Source organism: Dipodomys spectabilis, unplaced genomic scaffold (assembly GCF_019054845.1).
Source record: "Dipodomys spectabilis isolate Male_0828 unplaced genomic scaffold, ASM1905484v1 ptg000069l, whole genome shotgun sequence".
Classification (NCBI taxonomy): domain Eukaryota; kingdom Metazoa; phylum Chordata; class Mammalia; order Rodentia; family Heteromyidae; genus Dipodomys; species Dipodomys spectabilis.
The window spans coordinates 3248242-3274975 of record NW_024870746.1 but is presented as its reverse complement, the minus strand read 5'-3'; the positions used below and the strand labels follow the sequence as shown (position 1 = coordinate 3274975).

The 26734-nt window shown below is 38.2% G+C and overlaps 1 protein-coding gene across 1 annotated transcript in view; it reads right to left on the bottom strand.

The window, feature by feature from the left end:
- Positions 1-26734, bottom strand: part of Spta1 (spectrin alpha, erythrocytic 1) — a 63317-nt gene that overhangs the window by 19438 nt on the left and 17145 nt on the right. The window contains exons 13-33 of the mRNA XM_042681940.1: positions 25356-25433; positions 25058-25213; positions 23322-23526; positions 20756-20937; positions 17797-18040; positions 16775-16897; positions 16094-16311; positions 15091-15183; positions 12810-12947; positions 10967-11118; positions 10047-10233; positions 8914-9015; positions 7494-7585; positions 6529-6673; positions 5145-5326; positions 3444-3543; positions 3149-3346; positions 2257-2400; positions 1655-1758; positions 1178-1340; positions 387-518 (exon numbers count right to left, since the gene is read on the bottom strand). Coding sequence (XP_042537874.1) covers positions 387-518; positions 1178-1340; positions 1655-1758; positions 2257-2400; positions 3149-3346; positions 3444-3543; positions 5145-5326; positions 6529-6673; positions 7494-7585; positions 8914-9015; positions 10047-10233; positions 10967-11118; positions 12810-12947; positions 15091-15183; positions 16094-16311; positions 16775-16897; positions 17797-18040; positions 20756-20937; positions 23322-23526; positions 25058-25213; positions 25356-25433 — 3138 coding nt within the window. The remainder of the gene's footprint in view (positions 1-386; positions 519-1177; positions 1341-1654; positions 1759-2256; positions 2401-3148; positions 3347-3443; positions 3544-5144; positions 5327-6528; positions 6674-7493; positions 7586-8913; positions 9016-10046; positions 10234-10966; positions 11119-12809; positions 12948-15090; positions 15184-16093; positions 16312-16774; positions 16898-17796; positions 18041-20755; positions 20938-23321; positions 23527-25057; positions 25214-25355; positions 25434-26734) is intronic.

Sequence of the window (26734 nt, the reverse complement as noted above, 5' to 3'; positions counted from 1 at the left end):
AGAGTTTATTCAAATTTTTCTGGTACTTATATCTGAGAGAATAATAGAAGCTGTTGGATGGAAGGCAAAGGTTGGGGAAAACAGTATCCTGAAATGCTTACACAGACTTATTCTACATGCCAAGAGATTTTTGGAGGAAATACCAGAAAATGTAAAGATAAGGATGATAAGACTTATGTGGAATGCTCTCTTGGAGTTGTGGGAACCGAGTGAGAAGGGAGTGACGTGGCCTGGGCAGCACTGCTTTCTTTTTCCTTTGTGCAACAGAAGGAAGACTATGGCCCACAGAACACATGCCACATGGGAAACTTTGAATTAGTCAAAGGCTTTTCTCTTCATGTGACTTTGCAACTACCAAATGGGTACATTCTGAGCAGAACCTTTACCTTCACTGTCTCTTCCTCCCCATCGCATGCCTTCCGTTCAATTAGGGAGTGCCCTAGGTCGATGACTCCAGTCACTTGCTCAGTTCGACCAGTGACTTCATTTTCAAAGGTCTGGTGTTTCAGATATTTTCTCTGGAGATAAAGCAAAAGTTAAAACTGAGTTTGAGTGATCCATGGATTTATTACAGGTAGTTCTTAACAGACACAGCTGAAAGAAAGAAAGAAAAGAAAAGAAAGAAAGAGTAAATATTTTGAAACAAAAGTTTATTTCCATACACTCATCATTTAGCTAGTTGATACAGACAGAAGCTCTGTCAGTCCCATATTATTGTCAGTTGTGTTTCTATAATATGATCTATATTTTTTCTGCCTTTAATTTTATGAAAATATGTCTCTCCCAAAGCAAGCCATACACCATCAGAAAAGTAAAAGTTATAGAAATCCTCTGAAGCCCCAATGGGCAATGTCATATGTTTAAGTGATAAAATCTAAAATTTTAGATTTATTGAAAGATGATGGCCTGTTTTTAGCAGAAGTTAGGCAGTGTTTTAGGAAAAAGAATCAAGCATATGCAATACAGCATGGAACTCTATGTATTCTGAGTATTGGTGTTTTTTTTTCCTTAATGACAATCTCCTTGCAACCACATAATGTAGATATTGTGAATTACCTCCTCATATAGAAAAAAGTAAGATAAGGTTAGTAAGATAGGAGTTCAGTATAAGAGAATGACCATTCAATCAACAATCTAGGTATGAGAACATTTTCTGAGATTTCTGATTTGAACTTACCTGAATGTTCGTGGTGTCTTTGTATGATTCATCACAGGCTGTGGGTAACATCTCACTGATCCATTCTTCTAGCTCCTCAAGGTCATGGTAGAATTGTTTCAGATCAGCTTGGTCTCCAAGCTTGGTCCTCTCAACAACCAACTGTTCTTTGAGAGCATTCCATCTGGAAGAAGGGGCCAGATCACTCCCAGCCCTCCAACATTCCCAATAGATAAGAATTCTTTCCATTCTCTAAACTATCCCTTTTCCATGCACACAGTCTCATGGTTTTCAGATATAAAACACAGTGGTTAACTGAGGTAATTTATAAGTCACTTCCAAGTCTTTCACTCTGTATACAAGTCTAGACTAGAAAATCTCCCAAGATGTCAGGTTAGTTAAAGGCATGGGGAAAGGACAAGGACTCAGAGTATCACCCTCATAATGATGCCAGCAAAGAGAGATTCTGCTATATTTTCCTGTAGCAGTAGGTCTGACCTGTTGAGCACATGTTGGAGCCGAGTAACAATTTCTTCTTTGGCATAGTGGTCATCAGCTATGAGTCTATCAGCAAAATGTTCTAGGTCCGTAATCTTCCCTTCCTGGATAAAGCAAAAGAAAAGATCCCAGATGCTTGGAAAGCAGGCATTGGAGTAATCCCTGACTGGATCCTAGAGTAGAATGGAGATTCCCTTTGTGGCTTCAGGGGCCAGAATCCAGGACCAAAGAATACATGCCTGATGGGCAGGTGCATTTTAATTCATCAGTTGGAAAAATGGTGAGTGATCATACTGAGATGATCTGCTTATATAGTGTTGAGGTCCCTAAAGAACAGACGATTCTGATGGCTATTGTCATGGATGAATCCTGCATCAGATGGGGTGTTGAAATACAGACATTTATAGTCCCAAATTTTTGGGTTTTGAAAGGTGAATTCAATTGTCATAGGTGATTTGGGTAAAACACTGTCAAGCTACCTTACCTGATCCCCACCTCTGTAGGAATGTAAATGTGACTCAAAACACTTAGAAACCAGAAAGCCAGGATTTGTGTCATAATTACTAACAGTTATGACTAGAACTTTTATATTAGCTTATCACCTGGGCAATGATTGCTTTGTCCAAATCATCCCGTTTCTTCATCAAAGTTGCCAGACTGCTTAAGGAATCCTCATCATCTGACCTCAGAGAACTCTCACGTGCTACCATCCAGCTCTCAATCTGTTCACAGTCCCCTCGGAACAACTGTAGGGATAAAATTAGAGAGATAAGCCATGTTTAGTCCAGTTGGACCAAGGGAATTAGACTCTCCCTCTCCACGGTAGCAACACTAAAGATCCTGTGAGGGCTGCCTACCTTCTTCCAAGAAACATACAGTGAATCTGAGCTATAACCGAAACTTGTTGTCTTTCCTAAGCACACACTTGATAAAACAGCTATACCAAGTTTAAGGGTGTTATCTCCTATATCTTATACCCAGTAGAGACTGAATGGTCATTTCAAGACTTACAAACATTATCCATAGAAATAGCCTTTTAAGGGTTCTACATTCATATTCCTTAAGTATACCTTCCTTCTCAGCTTTGACATATTGATATATTTTGTTTTATTAACAACCATCTCTTGTAATAGAATGATGTGTTCTACATTTCTAATTTCATCATTAAAAAAATGGAACACTATTTTACTAATTTTTGTGGCATCAGGACCTGTATATTACATGCTCTCAATGAAAATCAATCTGTCTTTTAAAAAATCAATAAATTTTAATCACATCCTTTTGTATGGTACTATTTGTTTGTTTTTCTAACAGGGATAAGAGTAGAGAAAACAGTAATGCTCATCCTACAATGCAGAGTACTGAGCAGATAAGAGATGCCCTTGTGTTTATAACAGAAAGTCCAGTGCATTGAATGCCTGTAATAAGCATATAAAATGGCTATAAGAAACAGACTGCAGCTAAGCCCACATAACTGTTGGGAATTTGCTGTACCTGCAGTTCCAGACATTGGCCTAGCATCTTCTTGCGTTGTTCCCAAGCCTTCTCCAAATCATCTCTTTTGTGTTGAACATCCTGAAGCTTATTGGCAATCTCAGGGCTATTGCGGTGCCCACTCTTTATAAGTTCTGTGCCAAAGTCTGCTAAGGCCTGGAAGGTGGGAGCCTCTGCCTCCATGTCTACACGATTCTCCTGTGGGAAAAGGGGGAAAGAGCCTGGTAAGACCAATCCTGGTGAACAATTTTAAATGAGGTCATGTGACAAGTGGTTGTGGGCTTGGTAGCTATACCTCGTGTCGCTCCAGTAAGATCTCTGTGCTAGTTAAGTCTTCAGCCAACTCAGGGGATGATACAATGACACCAATGCCTTTGATCCAATTCTCTAGGTCACTAGGGAAATAGACATTGGGATCATCAAGAAAACTGCAACCTAATACAAGGTGGGCTGTCAAGGCCTATTTTCCACTCATGGTAGTCCAGAAGTTAGACAAAATAAACTAAGATGTACTAAGGAGGGCAAAAAACAACCATGCCTTAACTTAAACACTATGTATGATGGTTAAATTAAATATCTTATAAAGAATATTCTTTTTTACTTTTAATTTTTTTTAGTGTCAAGATGATGTACAGAGGGGTTACAGTTACATAAGTAAGGTAATAAGAAATCTTGTCGAACTTGTTACCCATTCCATCATTTTTCTCCTACTTTTCCTCCTCCAGGCCCCTCAAGATAAACAGATCATTTCCAACATGTTGTCCTGTGTATATCGCTATTACATTGGTTCCCCCGTGTCCTCAGAAGAATGTTCTTGTTTAAGATTAATTCTCTGGGTACAGAGAATTTTTTTTATAAACAAAATTTATTCAAGCAACTCGGGAAAAGGAAACCAAAGTTAGACACTAATAGCTCCTTTAAACTCTAAAAGCAGGACTATCATAAAGTTGTAAAGTAGTCTTAGGTTTCACAAAGTCTGGGGCATTATATCTCTGCAATAGTAAGGAATAAGATTTCATATTAAGGAGGTGTCACGTGACCTGTAACATTAATGATATATATGAATATATATGATTTTCAGGAATAGGTGTGGGTACTCTCTGTTTATATTGTCATTTTTAAACAGTGGATTTTCATATATGCACATACATATACCCATAAGATGCTAAATTAGAAGAAAATCATTTGGCTAGTTTGTAAAATAATTTTCTTCAAAAGCACTGTGTTCTGAGTTACTCCTTCCTGGATTTCCAGTACCAATTGTTCCTCCAACCAGATGGATATAATGGGGTTGAATTGTTCCACAATGTGTATATTTGCAAGGTAGGTTTCGAGTTGTGATAATGTGTAGACTGTATTCTCTAGGATTTGATTCTAACATTTTACAATATTTACCTCTCCTTACCACCCTCGCATACAAAGCCACACTTCGGTTTTCCTGTTTCATGGACCTTTTTTGATTTTCTCATCTTTGTGCCTTTGTTTGCTCAGTTCCAGCTGTATAAATAGCTTTCCCTTTTGTTAAAAGCTTGACTTGTAAGGAATAAAATGCTCCTTTGTCTCTATAATGCAGTATCTATTTTGTCTAGCACTGTGGGGTGTGTGCGCGTGTGCGTGTGTGTGCGTGTGTGTGTGTATGTGTGTGTGCGTGTATGTGTGTGGGTGTGTGTGTGTTTTGTTTCATCATGGTTATCTGTAGTCTGCCTCTCCAGTGAAAAGAAAAATCTTTGAACCCTACCACTCAAGGCATAGCACTGTAGATAGAATATGTGCTTTACAAAATCTTACTTAATTGGCAAATGTGGCTTTATGTTCCTTAAATTTAATATTTTATGGCTTCAAGGCACTGAGCCTGACATCTAGACATAGAATGTGGTAGTTTACAAACTCAGCAGTGAACAGTCCCTGAATCCCCACTGCTCTGGCAGGATCTGCTCGGTGCCAGATATGGACACTGCCCATCTTGTCAGGTGGAAGTCGACCTTTTGAACTTTACCTGGCTTTGCTGAGGAACTGGTAGAACTTCTGGGCCTCATTAAGGTTCTCCTTACGATCCTCTGTAAGTCCTTGTAAATAATCCCAAGCCTGGTTTAGCTGTGTTCGCTGCCTCTGAAGGTCCTCTGTGGCGTCGGGGTGGGATTCGCAGAGTCTGTCTGCTGTCTCCCCTAACATAATGACCTGGGGGAGAGAAAGCAGGTCTGGTAATCACCTGAACCTTAGTGGAAGGAGAGTCCTGAGTCTTAGCAGTCGTCTCTTGAACTAGATATCTGTTCACACACACATAAAATAGTATCAACCTTTTACCTCATAGGATAATGTTTTTGAGGCAGTCAAAATGGACCTTAGTCTTCATTTTAAAAGGGGAAGTCAAGCCAGGTGCTCATGATTCACATCTGTCATCTTAGTTACTCAGGAGCCTGAGATCTGAGGATTACAGTTCAAGGCCAGCCAGGGCAGACAAATCAAAGAGACTCTTATCTCTGATTAATCAGCAAAAAGCCAGAAGTAGAGGTGTGACTCAAGAGGTGGAATGCCAAGCTTGAGTGGACAGTGTGTAAGCCTTGAGTTTAAGTCCCAAATCTGGCACAAAAATAAGTAAATAAATAAGTAAATACATAAGAAATCACAGGGAATAGTGGTTAAGTGACAATGCCAGCTAGGGAGCCAAACGTTCTGATTCTTCATATAAAACCCACCTTTGTCTCTGAGTCAAATCACCAACCTGTATGCTAGCTACAATGTGTCTAGCAAGCTCCAGGCTTTGCTTTTGGGTTCTGATGGAACATATCCACTTCCTACCAGAGGAAACTGCATAATTATTGGATATAGGCCTGACCATCCTGCATATACTATTTTTCCTTAGTCACTAGTCTCTGTTTGCCACAAGTTCTGATCACAACACCTATTAAAGTGGAAAAGAGATATAGAGGGCTCACTTGGAAAGAGGAAATTCAATGTATGTTTCTCCATGTTTGTATCCACATGAGTATGAACTTTTAGTGGATTTGCTTTAGGGCAACGTGCAAGAACAAATGTGGTTCAAAATCAAGAAGCTATTAAGTAGAGCTGCGGCTCAAGTGGAAGAGTATTAGTCACCAACAAAATGAAGCTCAAGGAAGTGTCTGGGCACTGAGTTCAGGCCCTAGGACTGACTGCAACTGAATCATTCAGTCTGGGGCAGATCAGTGGCAAAGTGCTTGCCCAGTAAGTACAACATTTTGGGTTTGAGTCTCAGTACCAAAAAATAAGACAAAGAAATATCGTTAACAAAACAACCCTAAGTAAGGCAAATAAGAGTAAAAGAGAACCAGGGAAGGAGACACTGATACAGGCATAAAATGGAGAGGAAGGTGTTAGAAATCTTGGAAGCACTGTCTTACCTTTTCCCCCAGAGGAGTGAGGTCTCTCTCAAAGCCATCGTGCTGTCGCTGAAGGGCTTGGACACTGAGCAGGTCTGAGCCAGGGTCAGCAGCATTGAGGGCTTGGCATTTCTTCTCAATCTGTTCCTTTGTGTCATCTGCTTCTCTGGTGAAGAATTTAGGAATAATGTGTGCCAGAGGCAGACTAGCCGTGTTCACCAGAAAGTCACCACTAGAACCAGCACCATCACCATCACCACCACCACTAATGTCATCCTTTAGATGGGCTGGGCTTTAGGCTCCTAAACCTTCACAACTCCTAGTGGCGTAGGTACCATGGCCATTTCCAATATGTCTAACCAGAAAACTAGGACTGAATGAAAATAAATATTTCTCAAGGTGTTACCATTGCCAAGTGGTAGGTCCTAAATTTGAACTAGGTTGTCTAGCTGAAGAGCTAAATGTGTGTGTGTGTGTGTGTGTGTGTGTGTGTGTGTGTACATCACAAGCTAGTTTGAACAGTGAAGCCCATCCAAGTTTCTGTTCTCTCTTCCTTTCATCCTTAAAAATACATTTATACATATGAAAGTGTTTTGTTTGTATACATGTTTTTATATGTGTTTCCTAGGTAAGTAAGAGTTTGAGAATCACACTTGAAAAAGTGTTGAAGGAATGGTCAAAGTCAATGAGATACCTCTTGTCCCTCACTGCTTACTTCAGGTTCAGGAATATAATGTTTCTACTTCAAGTTTGATTTGCTGCCTTGGAAGCATACATAAACTACTAATGATGTGCCAGGGCCCAACCTGGACATTAGAAAAGTGAAGTTTGTTGTCTTGGGCTATGCAGAAGAGCTTAATCTCCTATTAGCAAACTGTCTTCATCTCAGCAAGAAGGGTGCTACTGGTGGCTACCACAGCAACCAGGTCCATGGCTTCGGCGTGTGGGTTCTGAGTAGCAATGCTTTTTGGAGTAAAAATTCTTACCTATGAAACATCTGGACAGCATGGGCACTGCTTAGCATCTGCTGCTGTTCATCTGCTAGCCTCTGCAAGGAATCCCAGCGGGTATTCAACTCCTAAAAGAAGCAGACACATAGGACTTTAGCCAGAGAGCTCGCTAGCTCAAGTGAGCCAATGGCACCTATGGTCTGTTGGGATTTAAATGATTATTTTCATGTTATCTCCTTCACAAGTTGCATAGTTCTACTTTTTCCTTGAATAGCTCAAGCTTGGTTCACTTTCATGGCAATGCAGAGACAAAGGGATTTCTGAATGTTGATGATGCAGGTGTAACTATCATGCTTGTAGCCAGGATCACTGCTTACTGTTACAAAAGGTAGATAGGAACTTCTGAAAAAAATAAGTGCAAGTATTGTGTTAGTCCTTCCATGCTGGCTTTTTTTCTCTATGGCAAACAATACCTTTCTGTATTCTGAATTGAATAGTGGTCTCTTCAAGTATTGTTTTCCACAGGTGATAGATACATTATTTACATGAAGATTCATTCTTGCTTTTATTCAAGGAAAATTGCCACAGAAAGCAGAGGGGAACTTATTCTTCCTGGCTTATAACAAACCAGAAAAAATTTGCCTTCTGTTAACATTCATTTGGTCTTTTGTGGAGTCATAGCTCCAGACATAGATCGGGTGAGTTATTCCCTTTCTTCAATCTCTGCAGATAAGGAGGGAATTCTTAAATTCTCTTATGTTTCTCTAAGCTCATCTCTTCCAGTGAACTTTGCTGATTATCTTCTTTCCCACTACCCTAGTTCCTTTATCCATACTATCTTTGCATTCATATATTTGAATACTTGATTTAGTGTGTGGAAGTGAAGGGAGATGGGTATGTGTTGTAATTTAATGATTGCAGGTCAGTTTAAGTACATGTATTCTGCATTTTCAATTCAAGATAATTTCAGTGGTAGGTCTAAAGGGTAAGAACTTTATGTTCAATATGATGAAACACATCAGAGAAAATTAAGAGGAAATGTAGAAATGATCCTGTTCTACTTTGGGAATGCAAAGACAGAGCCACAGACAGCCAAGAGCAGAGGCAGGATTTAAACCCAACTCTCCTCCAGATCAGTTTGATATTCTTTAAACTTCATAGTAATTTCTCTTTAAACTAAATCTGCATTTGAAGTCCCAATTCTTTGATCCTTCTCTCTCCAAAATGCTGTGCGGGCACACAGAGACCAAGCTGAACCTGCTTTAATGATGTTCATTAGAAAATAAAGGTGGCTGGATTGTGTGGACTGCTGTGCTTAGTGTGTCTTCTAGCCAGTTTCATAATTTTTGGAGCTGTGACTTTGTGCATGTCACAACTGATCTGTGGAGTATGAAGCCAAATACATTGAAGGAAGATGAGGATTCTGAAGAGGAAGAGTGAAAAGAGCCTTCGTTACCTGCCGGATGTGAGCTCCTTCTGGTGTTAGAAGTTTTTCATAGAGCAGATCATCAGCTACTTTGTTGATATCCCTTAATCGAGGCTCATTGGTCTTCAAATCCTGAAGGACAAAATGTGTCCATTTACAATGTGAATCCTTCTCAGAAGTCTTCCACACTCACTAGGCCATTCCAATCGCTATTTGCTAAGCACAATTGAAACCTATTGCCAAAACTCACTTGCAAGCACACAGCTACTCTCCTCCGATCTGCCACTGAAAGAGTTCCCAAAGCCCTGATATCCGGAAGCCAAACTCAAAACTTACCAAGAGAACTACTATTTAAATGGAGTGTGAGGCCTATCCATTTTCTTAAAGTCATCCCTGGATTAATTCATACAACCATAGCGAACCATAACTGACCTACATGGTATTGTTTTCTATTGCTCCAAATTCCTCTACTTTTACAGAATTTCATTGGATAATTTGTTTCCCTATATTAAAGGATGTTTACGGAGCAGCTCTAGAATGCTTTCCTTCTCTGTATATATATCTGTACATATGTATATATACGTATTATATACATACACATACATATGTATATAATGTACATATATATGTATATGTACATAAATATATGGTGTATGTTCCACATGGAGAATATCATAAGCAAAGGAAAAGAAGGAAGTTTGTACTCAGTACTAAAGATGGTGAATAAATACAAGTGAAGCAGTGATGAAGGGGTTTTCAGGGGTTAGGTACTTAGAAATTGTCACTACTCTTCCCACTCCAGCTTCCATCCCACAATTCCATTCTATACAGATTTCCACTCCAGCCCACTTTGAGCCCAGGCTTTAGAAATACAGTGTGCTGTAGGTCAAGCATTGAAGAATTCTTGGAGACCAGCACTCCCAAGGAGATTTTAGAGTGTTAAAGAGTGGAAAGTTAGCATAACCACTTTTCTCTGAGCTTGCTTTTCTGTTGGGAACAACTACAACTACCCAGCAGAATTGATATTCATTACTGAGTGGAGTTCTCAGTAGCTTTGGGGAAGACACTTAAGCAGTACAACATAAATTACAGCCTTACAGCAAGAGACATGGAAACTGTGACAATCTCCAGAAAGGAGTCTGGAGAAGATTCTTTTTTCTTACCCTCTGGAACTCATCAAACTTTTTCTGCAGCTCCCAAACATCATCAAGCTCCACTCTGGTGTTTTCATCCTTTTTCTCCTGGATCCAGTCCAGCATGTCTCCTGCCTCATAGGCCAGCAAAAATTCATTGTAACGTTGTAATAGACGACGTCTGCGATCTTCTGCCCGATCCAGGAGGGAGTGGTACCTGGGTGAACAAGTTAGAAAAATAGGAAGAATGGAATACAAAATGGAGGAGAAAAACACAGAAGAATAGAGTGGGGTAAAAGAAGTAGAGGTTGAAAAGGACAGAAAGGAAAAGAAGAAAAATATCAAGATCACTAATAAAAGTGGGGAATAAAGGCAGAAAAAACCATTAAGAGCAGAGACACAGGATTAGTTTTAAATCAAGAAAAGTGAGGGAAGGGGTGAGTTGGGTGGGTGAGGAGGTTGAAAGGGTGACATTGATCAAGATTCACAGTATTCATAAACTGTTTTGTCAAATCCTTTGTATAACCCCTTAATGATAATAAAATATTTTTTTAAAAAAACTATGAAGATGTTGATGACTCCAGTATGACTGGAAGCATCCTTTATCAATTCAATAATTTTTTATTATCAAGTGAAAACCGGATATGAAATAAACACTATTTATAATGGATCTCAGGAAATGCTTTAGTAATCGTGAAGGAATGCTGACCAGGGAGGCAGAAGATGGTTTTATTAAGGGTATGACTGCAAGCAAAGACCTAATATGGTTCTAGGCTTTCTTTTTTAAAAAAAATTACTACAAAAACGTTTTTGAAGCATCCTAAGTTTGCTCAGCCCTAAAGACCTGTAAACGTTCATTAACTGAGAGACACAGAACCATGTGAAGCACCTTCAGTCAACAGGAAGTATTTGGCCAAACACTGCCCAGGTCTCAAGCCTCCAGAACTTACAGGTCCTCGATCTGCTCCTGGCGCTGGGCAATATTGCTTGGCTCTTCTAGTCGCCGCTGTGGGAGACTGCGCAGCTCATCACGGGCCAGTTTCCTGACATAGACAGCTGGGACAAAACCCTGATGATCATCAGCTTCAACTTTCCACCAGTCCTGAAAAAAAACCCAGCAAATTCTCACTCCTTCCTTGATTTCTGAAAAATTCACAAGGAATACAGGCTTCAACTCTCACAAGGAAGTCTCTACACATAGGTTGGAGGCTGAGAGTCGTTACTCTCACCCTCACGAACAGGTGGCCGATAATTTCCACCATCACAAAAACAGCCAGTGAGGAGTTGCAAGAATTGTTAAAGTAAGTCTAAGTCCCTGAAATCAAGCCATCTGGTGATTGATGTCAGACTCTCTCTCTCTCTCTCTCTCTCTGTTATTGGGTTTGAACTCAGGTCCTAGCAACTGTATCTGAGCTTTTGTGCTCAAGGTTAGCATTCTGACATTTTGGGCCACAGCTCTAGTTCTGGTTTTTAGGTGTTGATTGGAGAAAAGAGACTCACAGACATTCCTGCCCAGTCTGGCTTTGAAACATGATCCTCAGATCTCAGTCTTCTGAGTAGCTAGGATTACAGGCATGAGCCACCAGTGCCTGTTAATGTCAGAGTCCAGGTAATAAGGAGCTGTAAATCTAGCTGGCACATTCTTCTGCATGTGACAATCCTACATGCATATCTCTCCTGTCTGTTCTACTTCCAGAGATACTGAGAACTGTGAGTTGCTCTGAAACTCACTCATCTAAACACTTCTCTAAATAAATATAGTTTTTTTTTTGACTGCTGCTTTACTAACCATTCTGAAGTTAATGTTGTCAGAGACTCATTGTCATGAAATGCAGAGGCCTAGGTAAGGAAAACTGGCATTGAGTTTGTTTGATAATGAAATATCGTGCTTCTTGGAAACATTCATTACTCAGAATAACAATAGCCCAACTCTCTTCTTTTCTCATCAAGAACTTTTGGAAATTAATTAAGCATTAGAATATAAAATTTCTTGACTTCTTTATTTTTTTGTCAGTCGTGGGCCTTGAACTCTGGGCCTGGGCGCTGTCCCTCAGCTCTTCAGCTCAAGGCTAGTGCTCTACCACTTGAGCCACAGTGCCACTTCTGTTTTTCTGCATGGTTTATTGGAGATAAGAGTCTCATGGACTTTCTTACCTAGGATGGCTTTGAACCACAATCTCATCTTCCTGAGTAGCTAGGATTACAGGCATGAGCCACTGACGCTGGCTAATTTCTTGACTTCTTACAAAAGAAGTATATTAAAAAATTCCAAGCACTATTCTATCACTATTTTTTATAGGCACAAAGCATAAAAAAACTGAAGCCAATAAAACATTATTTTTGCCTATCAATATTGCCAATCTGGCTTCAAATGTCTCAGACTTCTAAATAGCTGGGACTATAGATGTGAGCCACTGCACCCTTCACAAAAAAAAAAAAAAAACACTTGTCTTTCATCTGATTCTTCCTAACCCCAAAGTTTGCTCTGCTCTGTCCCTAGGGATACTTGTACTGAAGCAGAACACTCAAACAGATAAGAAGACAGGGACAGCTGAATCCTGTGAACCTATCAGAGAACCGGAACTCATACTTTGTATTACATCTTATATTACTTAGCCTCTTTGATTCTGTATTTCCTTAGTGGTAAAATTAGTTTTGGAAAAAGATACTACTTAAAGAAGTGTGGCAGATAAAGGGTTAGAGTAATGAAACCATGGACACCTGACAGGGTCAGGAGAGATGGGTGTGGAGAAGCCACTTTGCCTGTGGAAATGAGGATGAAGGAAAAGTCACCTTGTTGATGGAGCTGAGCAGAGTTAAGATGTCATTCTTCTTCATGGTGACTTCCCGGCGGCTGCGGGCCTGGAAGTCATACAAAGCCACAACCCTCACTTCTTCCGCAGCATCCTCCACTGGTACAGCCTGCTGTTGCTGTGGGTCGGGGTAGAATATGTTTATTACAACAAACCATGTCCCTCTGGTGCCCACCAGTGGTGGGCATTCCCTGAGGTCTCTCAGCAGAGAGCAATCTCTGGCTAGCATGTCTTCTATGGCCACCAGAGGTGAAAACAGATGACCCTTCGGAGTTACCACTCTACTGTACCATGAATCAGGGGGCTGGCTTGGTGGGTAATATGAACATAAGTCAATGTAAGAATGCAGCCTGCCAGAAACAGTAAATGCTGGAAGATACCATTCTTAAACTGAGTGGAGTGATATGCTTCTCTAAGAAGGCCTAAAAAGATTATATACATCAGCATTCCAGAAAGCTGATTAACACACCGAAAGACCCATAATTTGTCATCATTAGCTCCTTCTTCCGGGCCTCTACTTATCATTTTTCATACCTGCTTGAACCTTTGTTATTATTTATTTTTTTAGTGACTACTAATTGTACAAAGGTGTTTCATTGTGATATTTCACACATGCATCTGATAAGGGAATAATAAATGGAGTATGCAAGAAGTTCAAAACGCTAACTCCAAAAGGATTAACAACCCAGTTAATGAACAGGCAAAGGAACGGAATGGGTAATTCTTGAAAGAAGACATAGAAATGACCAATATGTATAATGAAGAAATGTTCAATATCCCTGGCCATAAGAGACATGCAAATCATTATGACAGTAAGACAGCGAGAATGACATTATAAAGACTGCTTGATCTTTTATTCCTCCTGTATTTAGATTTTCTTTTTTCATCTTTAAGGTATTTCAATTCCACGTAGTTTGTAAATACAATGCACCTTGATCTGTGTCACTCTTTCTTTCCGTGGCGCCCCTCCCTTCCCCAATCTATCCCAACTTAGTCTTTAAGTCTTTCTGACAAAGATTTGTGGACCTTCTGTTTTAGAGATGGGTGACTCATAGAACAAGAAAGAGCACACAATTTTAAAAAAATGACAGCATAAGTGTATCATTAAAAGTTTCTTTTGGGGAAGAAAGTTGTTCAAGGTGGGGTTTTCTGCATTTTTTGGTAAATATTGTATTTCTGCCATGATAAGCAAAATATAACTCTTCTTCCTAAGCAATGACCCACTCGATCTTCAGATTAGATCTGATGGGCCTTGCCTTGCAGTTCCCCTGGCTCATGTCTCTCACATACCACATTTCCTCTTGACATGTATTATGTAAGTCTATCTGCTAATGACTAAGCATTCACTATGGACAGTCTGGCAAAGGCCCAGCAAGGGCTCTGTGAATGTATGTTGACTTTTCATGCTGAGTCTGAGTGTGCAAAATCCCACAAAGTCTTTCACTAAAAAAAAAAATTCTTGAATGGAAGATGAATGTTTTTTTCTTCTTCTCTTACACATAGGAAGCTCTGTGACATCATTTACTTGATTACAATTCATCACTTCCCACAATTTCATTTCACCTTGTGCCCTAGCCATTCTCATATTCTCAGTTGATTGCATTTCTCATTCCCAAACATACTTGATTGATTTGCACAGTTCATCTATTCTCATGGCTTATCAACTAGAACAGCCCTTTTCTTCTTCTCTCTGCACAAAAAATATTCATTTAAAACAATAACTCACATAAAATGGTTCATCTCAGTTAAGAAGGTTCATCTCTGTCTTCTGGTAATCTTATTTCAAGAGGACAGAATATTCCTTCCTTTTGGGACTCCTTTTTGTGTTTATACATATATAATGTAGCATTTATTCTTACTCCCCTGACAAAGTGCAATTTTCTTGTTAGTAAGAATTATTCTTATGCATACATGAATATGGCAGACATTTACTAAATGTCATATTTAAATGAAAGTTAAGTATAAAACAAACAGAATTCAGAAGGAAGATAAGAATCATAGCTACAAATAAAGAACAGAGGAAAGAAAAAAGAAAAGGGAAAGCCAAAATAGATAATGATGTACATGTGATGATATTTATTGAAAACTTATTTGAACTAAATATTTATGGATATTCTAGTAATATAGAAGATAGAACTTAGTGTTTCCTTTGCAATTGCTTCATTGGTTGTAAAAAAATTTTTAAAAAAGAAATCTATGACAAAGAGAATTCTTTTGCCACTGAATGAGGAATGTGATTTTGGTCATCACAGAGTTCTTACCTGGCAGGCTTCAGCCTGGTCCCGTAGGGCTTGCATACTGTTTCCAAATGCATTGAGATCCACTAAGAAGGCCTCGTGTTTCTTAAGAAGAGCCTGGATTCATTGATGAAAGAATCATCAGAGAAAATCTAAGAGGCACATTAACTGTACCAGGAGAGGTTTCGACTACTCATTATTTTGGCTTATGGTGATTGTCTTACATGCTGTGAAGATTTGTTTTATATTTATTACAAAGCTCGTTGAATCCTAAATTTGCAAGAGTCAAGCATACTGGATTAACAAGTGAAGAACAACTTCAATATATTTCCTGAAATAAAAATGAACTAAAATTGGCACCCATAGGTTCATCAACTTATTATAGCTGAAAGACGGTACTGCTTGCCCTCTCTCCTAACGATGAAACACTTTATCATGTCACTTTGAACAATTTTAAATGTACATGTCAATTATGCCTAGTGCCTAAGGTTTGTGAAATAGATGTGCTTTCCACAGGACAATGAAAAAAACAGGCTTGCAGGGTCATTATCATCACTGAGGATTTTCTGGCTGCAACATATTTGTCTAATTTTATTTCAATATAGAAATCAAGAGCTACTCAAAGAAGCTACTCAGGAGGCTGAGATCCAAGAATCATGGTTGGGAGCTAGCAGAGAAGACAAATACTTGGACTCTTATCTCCAAATAACCAGCAAAAAGCCAGAATGAGAGGAGGCATGGTTCAAGTAGCAGAGCACCAGCCATGAGCAAAAAAATGTCCAATGAGAGCATGAGGCTCTCACTTGTACTGAAATTAAGATTGAATTTAGGTATTTTCTACAGAATCTGTAGATTTATATGGGATTAGAAAAATTTGGCACCTCTTTTGGGACCTCTTGCTAACTGTGATGGAATTCCATACTGTCCCAACCTGAAGCTGTCTTATAATCTCAACAAACCTAAATTCATAATTGGGTGGCATTTTTAAGTATTCACTAGACAATGTTCCTCCCACCCTTCACCTTACCCCAGCTGCTTCTTCGTCAGCCCCATAGTTGGTGTTGTCGACAATAGGTTCCTTCTCTTTAATCCACGCTTCTGCTTCATGCAGGTCAGCCAGGTACTGTTGGAACTGGACATTGGCTTGAAGATCGTTGTGCCGCCTAGTAGCTCGAGTGCAGAGAGACTCCATATTCTTGTTCAAACCCTCAACCCGAGAGGCTATATCTTCTGCAGCAAAGTGTTCTGTGGATAGTTACAGTCCCAGTGAACATTAATGCCTGCCATACTCTAGTCCTTTGAGAACCTGGACTAGAGAAACAGAGGCACAAGAAAGTCGACACATTAAGTCGACACATTTGGTCGATGTGGCACTTTTCTTATGTTCCCTGGGAACATCTGAGGATGCTGAGATTAAGTAGAAAGGGTAATTAAATAGGGAATTAAAGTTTATATGTGGTGGTAAATGGGTCTATACCAGGAAACAGAATATCCTTGTGGTATTTATACTCAGAATTAGCAAAAGCATATCTCAAAAATATTGAACTAACCCAAGTCCTATACCCATCTGTCCAAGGGAAATTTCTGCATGAAATGGAAAAAAATGGGCCAGTTATAGTTGAGTCTCCAGAAGCTCCAAGATTATACAACTTTCTTCCCAGAGGTCTAGAGCAGTAATTCTGGCCAGCTCAGTCTAAATCACACATACCTTCCTCTATCATTTTGTTTCCTCTCTCTGTTATCACTTGGATGCGTGGCTCATGGCTAGAAATATCTGCCAGGATGACTTCATGTCTGTTCAGGAGATTTTTAGCTGCAACCAAGTCTTTACCTACAGAGAGAAAGAATGTCAAGGATGTGAATTAGCCTAGTGTACTAGGAATAGCTTATAAAATCTGCTTCATGAACTAGACATGGTGACGCAAGCCTGCAATCTCACCATTCTACATCCATCTCCACTTAGGAGCTCCCAGATTCAGGCAAAAGAATCATGAGTTTGAGGCCAACATGTGTAGCAAACCAAGTTTTAGGAAAGCTTGGACTGCACAGCAAGACTCCATCTCACAGATAAACTGTACCTCATTAACTTTACACAATAAAGTATGAACACTGAATTTTGTCCATCTTAGACTATCTGTTTCACCTTCCTTCACCATGTTTTACCTCTCTTCTGTCCAAACTTTCTTTCTCTGTACTTCCCATTCAAAAACCTCCCCCCAGAAAGTCTATGCTTTCCAAAAAGCCTCAGACTTTTCTCCTCTAGGAAGTTTTCCCATTGTCTAGACTCTTGTAGACACACCCAAAACATTAGCACAATGTTGTACAATACTTATATCTGTTTTTACCTGAGCTTTAATTAATTATCCTGGTATTCATTTTTGTGATCTAATGTGTTCAAAGAGTCAGACAGTCTTATGGCTAATTCACACTCTCATCTTTGTGACAGCTCTTATAGTTACAAAAAGCAGTCAACAATAACCCAACAAAAGTAATTGGTACCTCAAATATTAACTATGACTGCTCAGTTGAGAACCTTCACAGTAGCTTAAGGTTTAGAACATGTAGTAAAAAGTTGAAGACTAGATCTTCTCAAGTTTTCATGTGTCACTGAGAAGGAAGAGCTGAGAGCAATTTTCTATCCTTCCATCACTATACCCCAGGTCTCTCAAATGATCTGCAGATGTTTGTTCTTTCCTTCCTTATTGCTCATTCTTCTCAGGCTCTACTGACCAAGGTAGGTGGAAGCTGCAGAGGGCTCAGTCTCTTGGATCCAGGCCTCCTCATCTTCTGTGTCTCTGCAAATCTGCTGCAGACGGAGGAGGTCAATGAGCTTCTTCTTCCTGGTGGCCAGTGGCTCTTTCAGAGCTTCAAATCGAGACACCAAGGACTGTTGCCTTGCACGAATATCCCCAGAATCGGGATGTCCTATTTCTTCAAAATGTGCGGCCATGTCTGTGAGGGTGTCCACCTGATCCTGAGGAAGAAATAAAACATGTGTCAGAAAATCCTGTAATTTAATAGGGAGGTGAGAGCAATGGGAGAATCAGCTCCTGGATGTATAGTGTTAAGAGTTCTAAACCAGTGACAGAGACTGGGAGAGGTCATTATGTTGACAGCTCTTTTACTGAAAAGTAATTTTCAAAATACATTCAGAAAGGACAAAGAAACCCCAAGAAAATCAGACAAATCAGAGCTATAGTCCTTTCATGGTGGGTATTGATAAACTGGGGGACAAAGGGGAAAATAGGAGGCCTTTTTTACTTGTACACCTCTTCAATTCTCTCCCTCTCCCTTGGAAATGAGCTATGTTTACAAATGAAAAGAAAATCTTCTGGAAGTTAAGTTCCTAGGAAATAAAATGTGGTGTTGTGAAAACTAATGTTAGAATCCTGGAACAAAAGACACAATGGATATCCTTGGCTACACACAGCTATTTTCATTTGGAAAACGATATAAAAACAGGATGGTGAGAGATCTTCCCAGAAATAAAATTCTAGTTGCACATCTCTCTATATATATCAAAGTAGATATGAGATGAATTTCATCTTTATTAGTGAGGTCTGATAGAATTATGGTACATAGCATTTTTATTTGGTTGGTTTGTTTATTGGAAGGAGATGTATAAGAGAAGTTTTTCAAGAAACAGGACAAGGTATTGGTTTTACTGATTCTATGTTGTTATTCAGTGTTCAACTACTAGAGTGTTTGATTTTGTCTTTCCTCACTTTCGAACAAAATTGTCAATAGCTTATTAATATATATATATATATATACTTCCTTCTCTATAAAAAATTAAAGGATATACAAAAAATGGAAATTTCTTGATAACTTTTCTCATTTCTTATAACGCTTTAAACAATACTATAATAAAACAGACATCGGATATTCTTGTTAGTGAGACACTTTTCACTTCCACAACCTTGAATGTAGAGCAAGATGCTCCGGGCTGAGGGGATAGGAGACCTGACTTCTATTCTTTGCTAATGGTTGATGGCAATTGGATCTTGGAAGTTTGTTGCCCTGTTTAAGTTTCCTCATGTACATAAGGAAGACTTTGTGATAGAAAAAAACAGAAGATAATGTCCAACTTCAACATTCTATATCTAAAATTTATTCTGCAGAAGAACCAATTCCTGGTTACTATCTTCCCTGTCTTTCCAAGAAGGATTCCACCTACCTGTTTCTTAAGAATCTTAATGGGGCTGGGAAGGTGGCTCACCGGTAGAGCGCTTGCCTTGCAATGCATGAGGCCCTGGGTTCGATTCCTCAGCACCACATAAGCAAAAAGAAAAAAGCCGGAAGTGATACTGTGGCTTAAGTGGTAGAGTGCTAACCTTGAGCTGAAGAGCTGAGGGACAGCACCCAGGTCCAGAGTTCAGGCCCCACAACCGGACTCCCCCCCCAAAAAAGCTGAAGAGCTGAGGGACAGCGCCCAGGCCCAGGCCCCACAACCACACCCCCCCAAAAAAAGAATTTTAATATGCTGTTTATTCTCTTGGATTTAAATTTATTTTTGAATAAATAACAAACTTCAACAAGAATCTGCTCTGCCTTCCTTAAAATTTGATTCCATATCCACCTCCTTTTTATAGATTCAAAGCCATATTTCCCTCCCTCTAGCCTTTCATTTAATTTAAAGTGCTACTGAACATTCTTAAAACTATGAAAACAACTGAACTCTTTTTATGTCTTAGGTATATTATTTTGGCTTTCCTATATAAGTCAGAGTAACAAAATAGCAGACATTAAAGATGTGTTTTTAAGAGTAGGACCTTTCAAGGAGCAGCAGAGTCATTAAAAAAAAAAAGATTACCCCTGGAGTAAGAAATTAAGTCAGCTGGAAATGAACTTCTACTGAATACTCTCCAAACTCATAGTAACCATGCTACAAACACATAACCAGATAAAGTTATTTTAAATAGGAGTCTGGTATATGTATACCAAATCTGCTGTTTATTTTATCTGTGGAAATTCATTGTCTTTGTAAAGTCATTTTATAGCTATAGATTTTAGTTTTCTTAATTAAAACATGGGTAGAATTGACTTTGAATATTCTACTTTGTGTTTAACTTTGAATCATAGAATATCTACATACTAAAAGACAATTTTATCCCAAACAATTACTTTACAAGTAATAGTATCCAGGCAAAAGAGGTGAAATGACCTTCCATAAACCACATAAGGAGAAAGTGTCAAGGCTGTCTATAAAACCTATGGTTTCTAAATTGAGAGAACAGTATTATATTTAGAAGAGTTTAAAATGCTGTGTTTAAATTTTAATTTAAATTAAAATTAGGATTTGAACTACTGGAGCCATGTCCCCTTCATATTATTCATGTATGCTAATTTTAAAATAAAATAGCGTCATATCAAAAATGAGGTTCTGAAGAAAGGCACTCAGGAGAATTAGGATTTGAACTACTGGAGCCATGTCCCCTTCATATTATTCATGTATGCTAATTTTAAAATAAAATAGCGTCATATCAAAAATGAGGTTCTGAAGAAAGGCACTCAGGAGAATGGCAGAATTGGAGGAGGTACTGGGAAGGGATAGCCGAGTAACTAAAATTTTTGAAATATTTCCTTTGATTTTTTGCTCTCTCACGTTCTTTAATAGTAATTACTTAATATGGGTACGCTCAGAGAACAATTACAAGCTCCTACATTTGCCAGACACTTAACAACAAACCTGACGAGCATCCACGGCTGACTCAAGGAGGCCATGTTTCCTGAGTAAATTCTGAACATCAGCCAGGCCTTTCCCATAATCCTCAGAGGCAACTTGCCATTCAACCTCCTCCAGCCAATGCCTCAGGTCTTCAGCATTGTTTTCAAATTGCAGCTGCTGGTTGGCTTCATACAGCTGGGACCCTGGGAAAGACATTAGGTATAAGGTATTAATAACTATCACTGCTCCTCTTGACACTATGATAATTCTCCTTCAACTTAAGGAGATATAGAATAGTTTTATAGTACCAAGAGAAAAAAAGCAAGATAACTGTCTTGCTTATCATTATACAAAAGTCATCTTAAAATTTTAGAATTCTGATGGAATTTAGTTTTAAATATTGTAAAGGTAGCAAAATAGGGATAAATAATAGCTATATTCTTAGTGAAATATATCTCTGCCCTGACAGATTTTTAACTACCTTAGGTACTTTCATGGGTCACTTGTTATACTCTATTGAGACTTTACAAAGAGATCCAAACTGAAATGACACATTTTTCAAAGAGAAAATGACACATTTTTCAAAGAGAAACATCAAATCTGGAGTTGGTTCAGTGTGAAGTTTTGGTTTCTTTGAACTTGGCACCATCTCTCTTACTGCCCGTCCTTCTATCATAGTCCATTTCCCACAATGTTTTCTTTCAGATAGTTGATTAGTCACATTATGAGTGGGAAAATTCTTGATTCTATGATATTGAAGCAACATACTGCAATTATTTTTGTAAGGCAATTACTATGTCTCTTGATTGCCGGAAGAAGCCATGACATCCTATGCTACTATGATTTTTCTTCTCAGTAAGTAGGGCAGAGTCATGTCTATAGATGACATTCAGAAGAAATACTGAAGGTATTGCCTGTAAAGAAGTGGAAAGACTTGGAAAAAATTAAGTTAAGCAAAGTAAGTCAGGGCTGGAAAGAAAGGATACATGTTTTCCCTAGTATGTAGAAGCTAGATTTAGCTTACAAACTCCTATGTAAATACATTGGGTGATTTGCAAGTATATACAAATATATTAATGTAAATAGGCAGATTTAAGGGCAATCGCAAATAGTGTAATTCCTTGGAAAGCCAAAATCAGACTTCAGCAAACTAAAATACTCAAAAGTGGGTACTCAAAAAGGGTTAAGAAGCAGATACTCAAAAGGGATTAATTAAGAGGCGTGAGGGACGTTGGGGTTAGAGGAGGGATGGGTGAAAATGTTGAGAGAGATGACACCAATCAAGATATACTTTATTATTATATGTTTGTGGTTCTTTTCTCATTTCTTTTTCTTTCATTTTTTCTTTTGTTTATTCCCTTCTGTTACCGTTTTTTGATTTCTGTACCCTTTGTCTTGTATATAAGTCTATCTGATTTGGGGAGGGGATGGGGAAGCACAGAAATGGTGGGACAAGAGGTGAACCAATTGAGCAGTGATGCTCACTAGACGCTATGCTGGAATTATACAACTTTGGGGGGAGGGAAGTTGGGGGAGAAAAACTAGGAGAGAATGTGAGAGGGGGTGACATTGTTCAAAAGGAAATGTACTCATTACTTGACTCTTGTAATCCCACCTTTACAATAAAATTAAAAGAAAAAAAGATATATTGTATTCAAAGCAATTGCTTTGTTAGATGGCAACTCCTTTGAACAACTACTTAAAATAATAACAATATGAAGAAATAATGAAGGTACTAACTCATTATTTGTGATAAAAAATATTGGCAAATGATTAACTTTCCAAAGTAAGAGGCAAGGTAAAATATGAGTAAGACCATTCAAACATACATGTGGGGAGTTTTTAAAAAACTTATGGCAGAGAATAAATATTTTAAATCAGTTAAAAAGGGAACAGTACAGTAAAAATAAGATATTGTAGCATCACATGTGTTGCCAGTCCTCTTTTCCTGTAAATCTAATAAGGTCATTTTATGTACATTTTATCAGCACATATTAATTGTACAGTGTGAGACATTTTATTGTGAATTTTCACATATGAATGTAATGAACTTTGATCACATTCACCCCACTAATACACCTTCTTATCCTCCTCCCTCCACTCTGTTATTTTTATCTTTCTTGCAGTTTTAGATGACTGAAATTATAATTTTTCACAAAATATACTTTGCTTAATGTCAGTTTTATATATCTAAATTATAAATTATTCACATGTCACCATATTCTGTCTAGTTTATAGAGACAACATGTGCAAAACCTAATTTAAGTGCATTAGGTTTTCATACAAGTCAATAGATGATCCAGTAACATTTATTCAAGAACAGTAAAAAAGGAAAAAAATTGAAGAAAACAAAGGAAATCTTACCTAAAAATCTACATACAAGAACAAAAGATCAGTTTTTGTTAGTATAAATGGTTCTGTACTTTAGAATCCAAAATACTGACCAACAAAAAGAAGAGATGGGAAAGCAAGTGGGAAGCTTTCCTTTTTTTTTCCTTTCCAGGTGAGTTTATGATAACAACAATGGAAGTGGTAGGTTTCAGAGTTTAGGAACAATTAGCATTCCACCAAAACCTCTGTTTCTGACCTTTCTGAGCTGTGGCTTCCAGTAGCTCCTTCCAGAGGCTGGCAACCTCTCTCACACGAGCGGCCACAGCATCGGAAGCATAGTGATCACTCTCAATCATCTCCTGGCCAGTTTTCTCAAGGTTGTTGAGCATGATCTCATTAGCTGCCAGTTCCTCTTCAAAGTCTTGCTGCTTTTGAACACGACTCTTCAAGTTCTGTACGTCCTGATAAAAGATGGAAAAGTAAATCACTACTCTAAGAATGAAGGGCAGAAAAATTTGAGGATAAGAAACTACCTTCACATGAACCTAACTAAACTGAGAAGCGATTACAATTACCATTCAATACATGACAGAATGGTTCATCCAGCATTTATTTCTACTGGGCCTGGATAGCTTGAATGTGACCCACATGCAAGCACTAACAATCAGTCAGAGCTGTCATAATAGATCCAAATTATTTTTCATTCTTCTCATAGCATATAAACCATCCTCCATTTGCCCTATATAGAGAAGGTCTGTTTATTGTGTGTGGACTGGAATCATAACTCTTCTATAGAGTTCAAACTCATGTTACACAGAGTTAAAAGTACAAGTAAGACATTATAGTTCTAATAAAGAGACAAGAGAATGTATTTACTCACTGGAGAGGTAAATACTTTCAGTAGATATGAACCTAAAAAGCGAGAGAGCAATTCTACCCTTGAGTGTAAATGTGAAGGTATATAAATAGCAAACATATATAATAGTTTATATTATATAGTATTTTCGGAACAACCTTAAGGACTAGAAGTTGAAGGCTTAGAGATAGTTCTGGAGTTAAACTAAAAAAGTAGACAGCAAGAATCTAAATTAGGTTTGCCTTCTCCAAGGTTCATGCTCCTAACCTATATGGCAAACCCCATTCTAATTAACTGAATACATTTGGATGACTTCAAATTCAGGGCCTACTTTCCTCAAATATAACATTTAGAATTTCCCCTTTCCAGCAAAACTAAATTTAGCCTGTATTGTGCCAAACTCTTAGATTGCTTTTAATATTATAGATATAGTGAGATGAGGAATGCTTTTCTACTGTAAGACTGGTGACACATGTCTATAATCACAGCTACTTGGGAACCTGAAAAACAAAGATTGTGAATTAAGGTCAACTTGGGCAAGAGAATAAAGCCAGGAGCTGGTGTGGCTCACACCTGTAATCCTGGCTACTCAGAAGGATGATATCTGAGGACCATGGTTCAAAGCCAGCAGGAAAAGTCTGTGAGACTTATCTCCAAATAACCACCAGAAAACTGGAAGTGTGGCTCAAGTGGTAGAGCACTAGTCTTGAGCTGAAGAGCTGAGGGATAGTGCCCAGGCCCAGAGTTCAAGCCCATGACCACCACCACCAACAACAAAATAAAATAAAAAATAAAAGAAATAAGGATACAGACGGGGATCAAAACAGTGATAACGGGGGGGGGGGGGGGAAAGGCAGACACATATGGAGCATTCTTTTCCTTACCCTGTTTTGTTAAGGACCATTATAACTATATGTACCGGAGGAAAGAGGAGAGTGATGACTGAGTATAAGAATAGCATAATCTGGATTCCTGGTTTTTAATAAGGTCTACGTCTTTAGGGAATGATTTCCTTTTTTCAAGCTCTATATCTTCATTTTATAAGTAGGGATTACAAGCTCTCAGTTTAGCTCCAAGGCTGTAATTCTGTGAAAACAACTGATGCTAAACATTCAGGCTCTGAGAACTTTGCCTACCTTGTATTCTTCATCATCTGCCACTTTTTTCTTTTTGTTGATCCAAGTTTTTAGGTCATCTGAGTCTTGATACAGTTGTTGCAGAAGCAGTGAATCCACCAATAATTTGCGTCGAGTGGCAGCTCTGTCACGTAAGGCATCCCTCCGGGCCAACAACTGCAAAAAAATATGCATAAACTCATTGTTAGTGAGACCTAACTGGATACCTAAGGTCCACTGCCATCATGGACATCAGGCACACAATGCTTTTCCTGATCCCAGTGCACAGCAAGTGGAAGCTTGGGGACCGTGGACATACCCCGTCACGGATAGCAGCAATGTTCTCAGAATCATAATGGTCATTGTCAATAAGTTTTGTTGCAGTCTCATCCAAAGTCTAAAAGAAAATAAGAGAAAAAAATGTTTTGCCTTAGTGACCACTGAGTAAGTGGCCACAGTTTAGCTCTTTATAGATGAAACATAGACAAATGGGAAGACGAAAAGTCTGAGAGTCAGTAGGCCTAGGTCTTATTCCTGATTTCTGTAAAAATCTGTATTTAAAACATACACTTTAGGCATGCCAATTGCCTTGTCTGTGGTACAGTACTCTTCCAGTCCAGGTTACAGTAAATAAATGCAGATGAATATTTAATCAATTCTGAAATTATCTAGACAAAGCAAGCACCACATCAACAGTGAGTCCCTGTCAAAGTCTTTCTAGTTCTTTAATCTCTTTCCACCCATTTGTGTACCATATACATCTGTAGCTACATCTCTGACTCTAGTTATTTGGGAGAGAGGAGTCAGAAAGTATAGAGGTGAGTGCTTATCCATACGCATTCACAAATCTCCAAATGGCTATAGTGTAGAATTTATTCATTAGAATTGGAAAATGATCTAAAATAAATAATGACTATAAAAATTAACTGTATTACATTGTTAACTACTAGAATAAACAGAATAAGAATATGAATTAATAAATATCATAACAGGAAATATTTGGAATTTGACTATTGGATTTTTAATGCTAGTGGTAAGATGGTGTACAGTGTGTATATGTTTGCTTGTGTATATGTGTTTAAAGTAAGCACTATTTTGGGAGACAGGCAAAGACACTCCAGATATTGGGTTTATAGAGTGTTCTTTGTACCTTTAAAGTAGGTTTCATATATTGAGTAATTCTCTGAACTTAGGGTCATAGAAAAATTGTAATAATATTAGGTGAGAAACATAATGATGAAGACATAAAAAGGAGAACTATATAATAAAGGAAAAGAGTAGATATTAAAAAGTAGATATTATTTAGATCTTCTAAATATGACAACTGAAGTAACAACTATATTGAGATATAAATAGGAAAGAAAAACTTTTTAAAAATAGATTTCAAACTTTTAAGTGATGACTCTATATTGAATATGGACCAAGTAATTTTTATTAAAAAGAAGACACATCAGATATTTCATCAGAGGAAAATAATGACCTATCATTTTGAAACATTTTCAAAATTCATTTTGTACTAAATTTACTTTATATAATGAATGTGTTTATAAAAGTAAGCAGGATAAGTTTCCTGGTATGTCCTACTTTTTATCAGAAGATAAATCTTTATAATTTTTGGCTTTCATATTATCTAAATACATTATACGTCTGTAAAATCAAGCCCAGAGAATTTTTTTTTGTCGGTCATGGGGCCTGAAC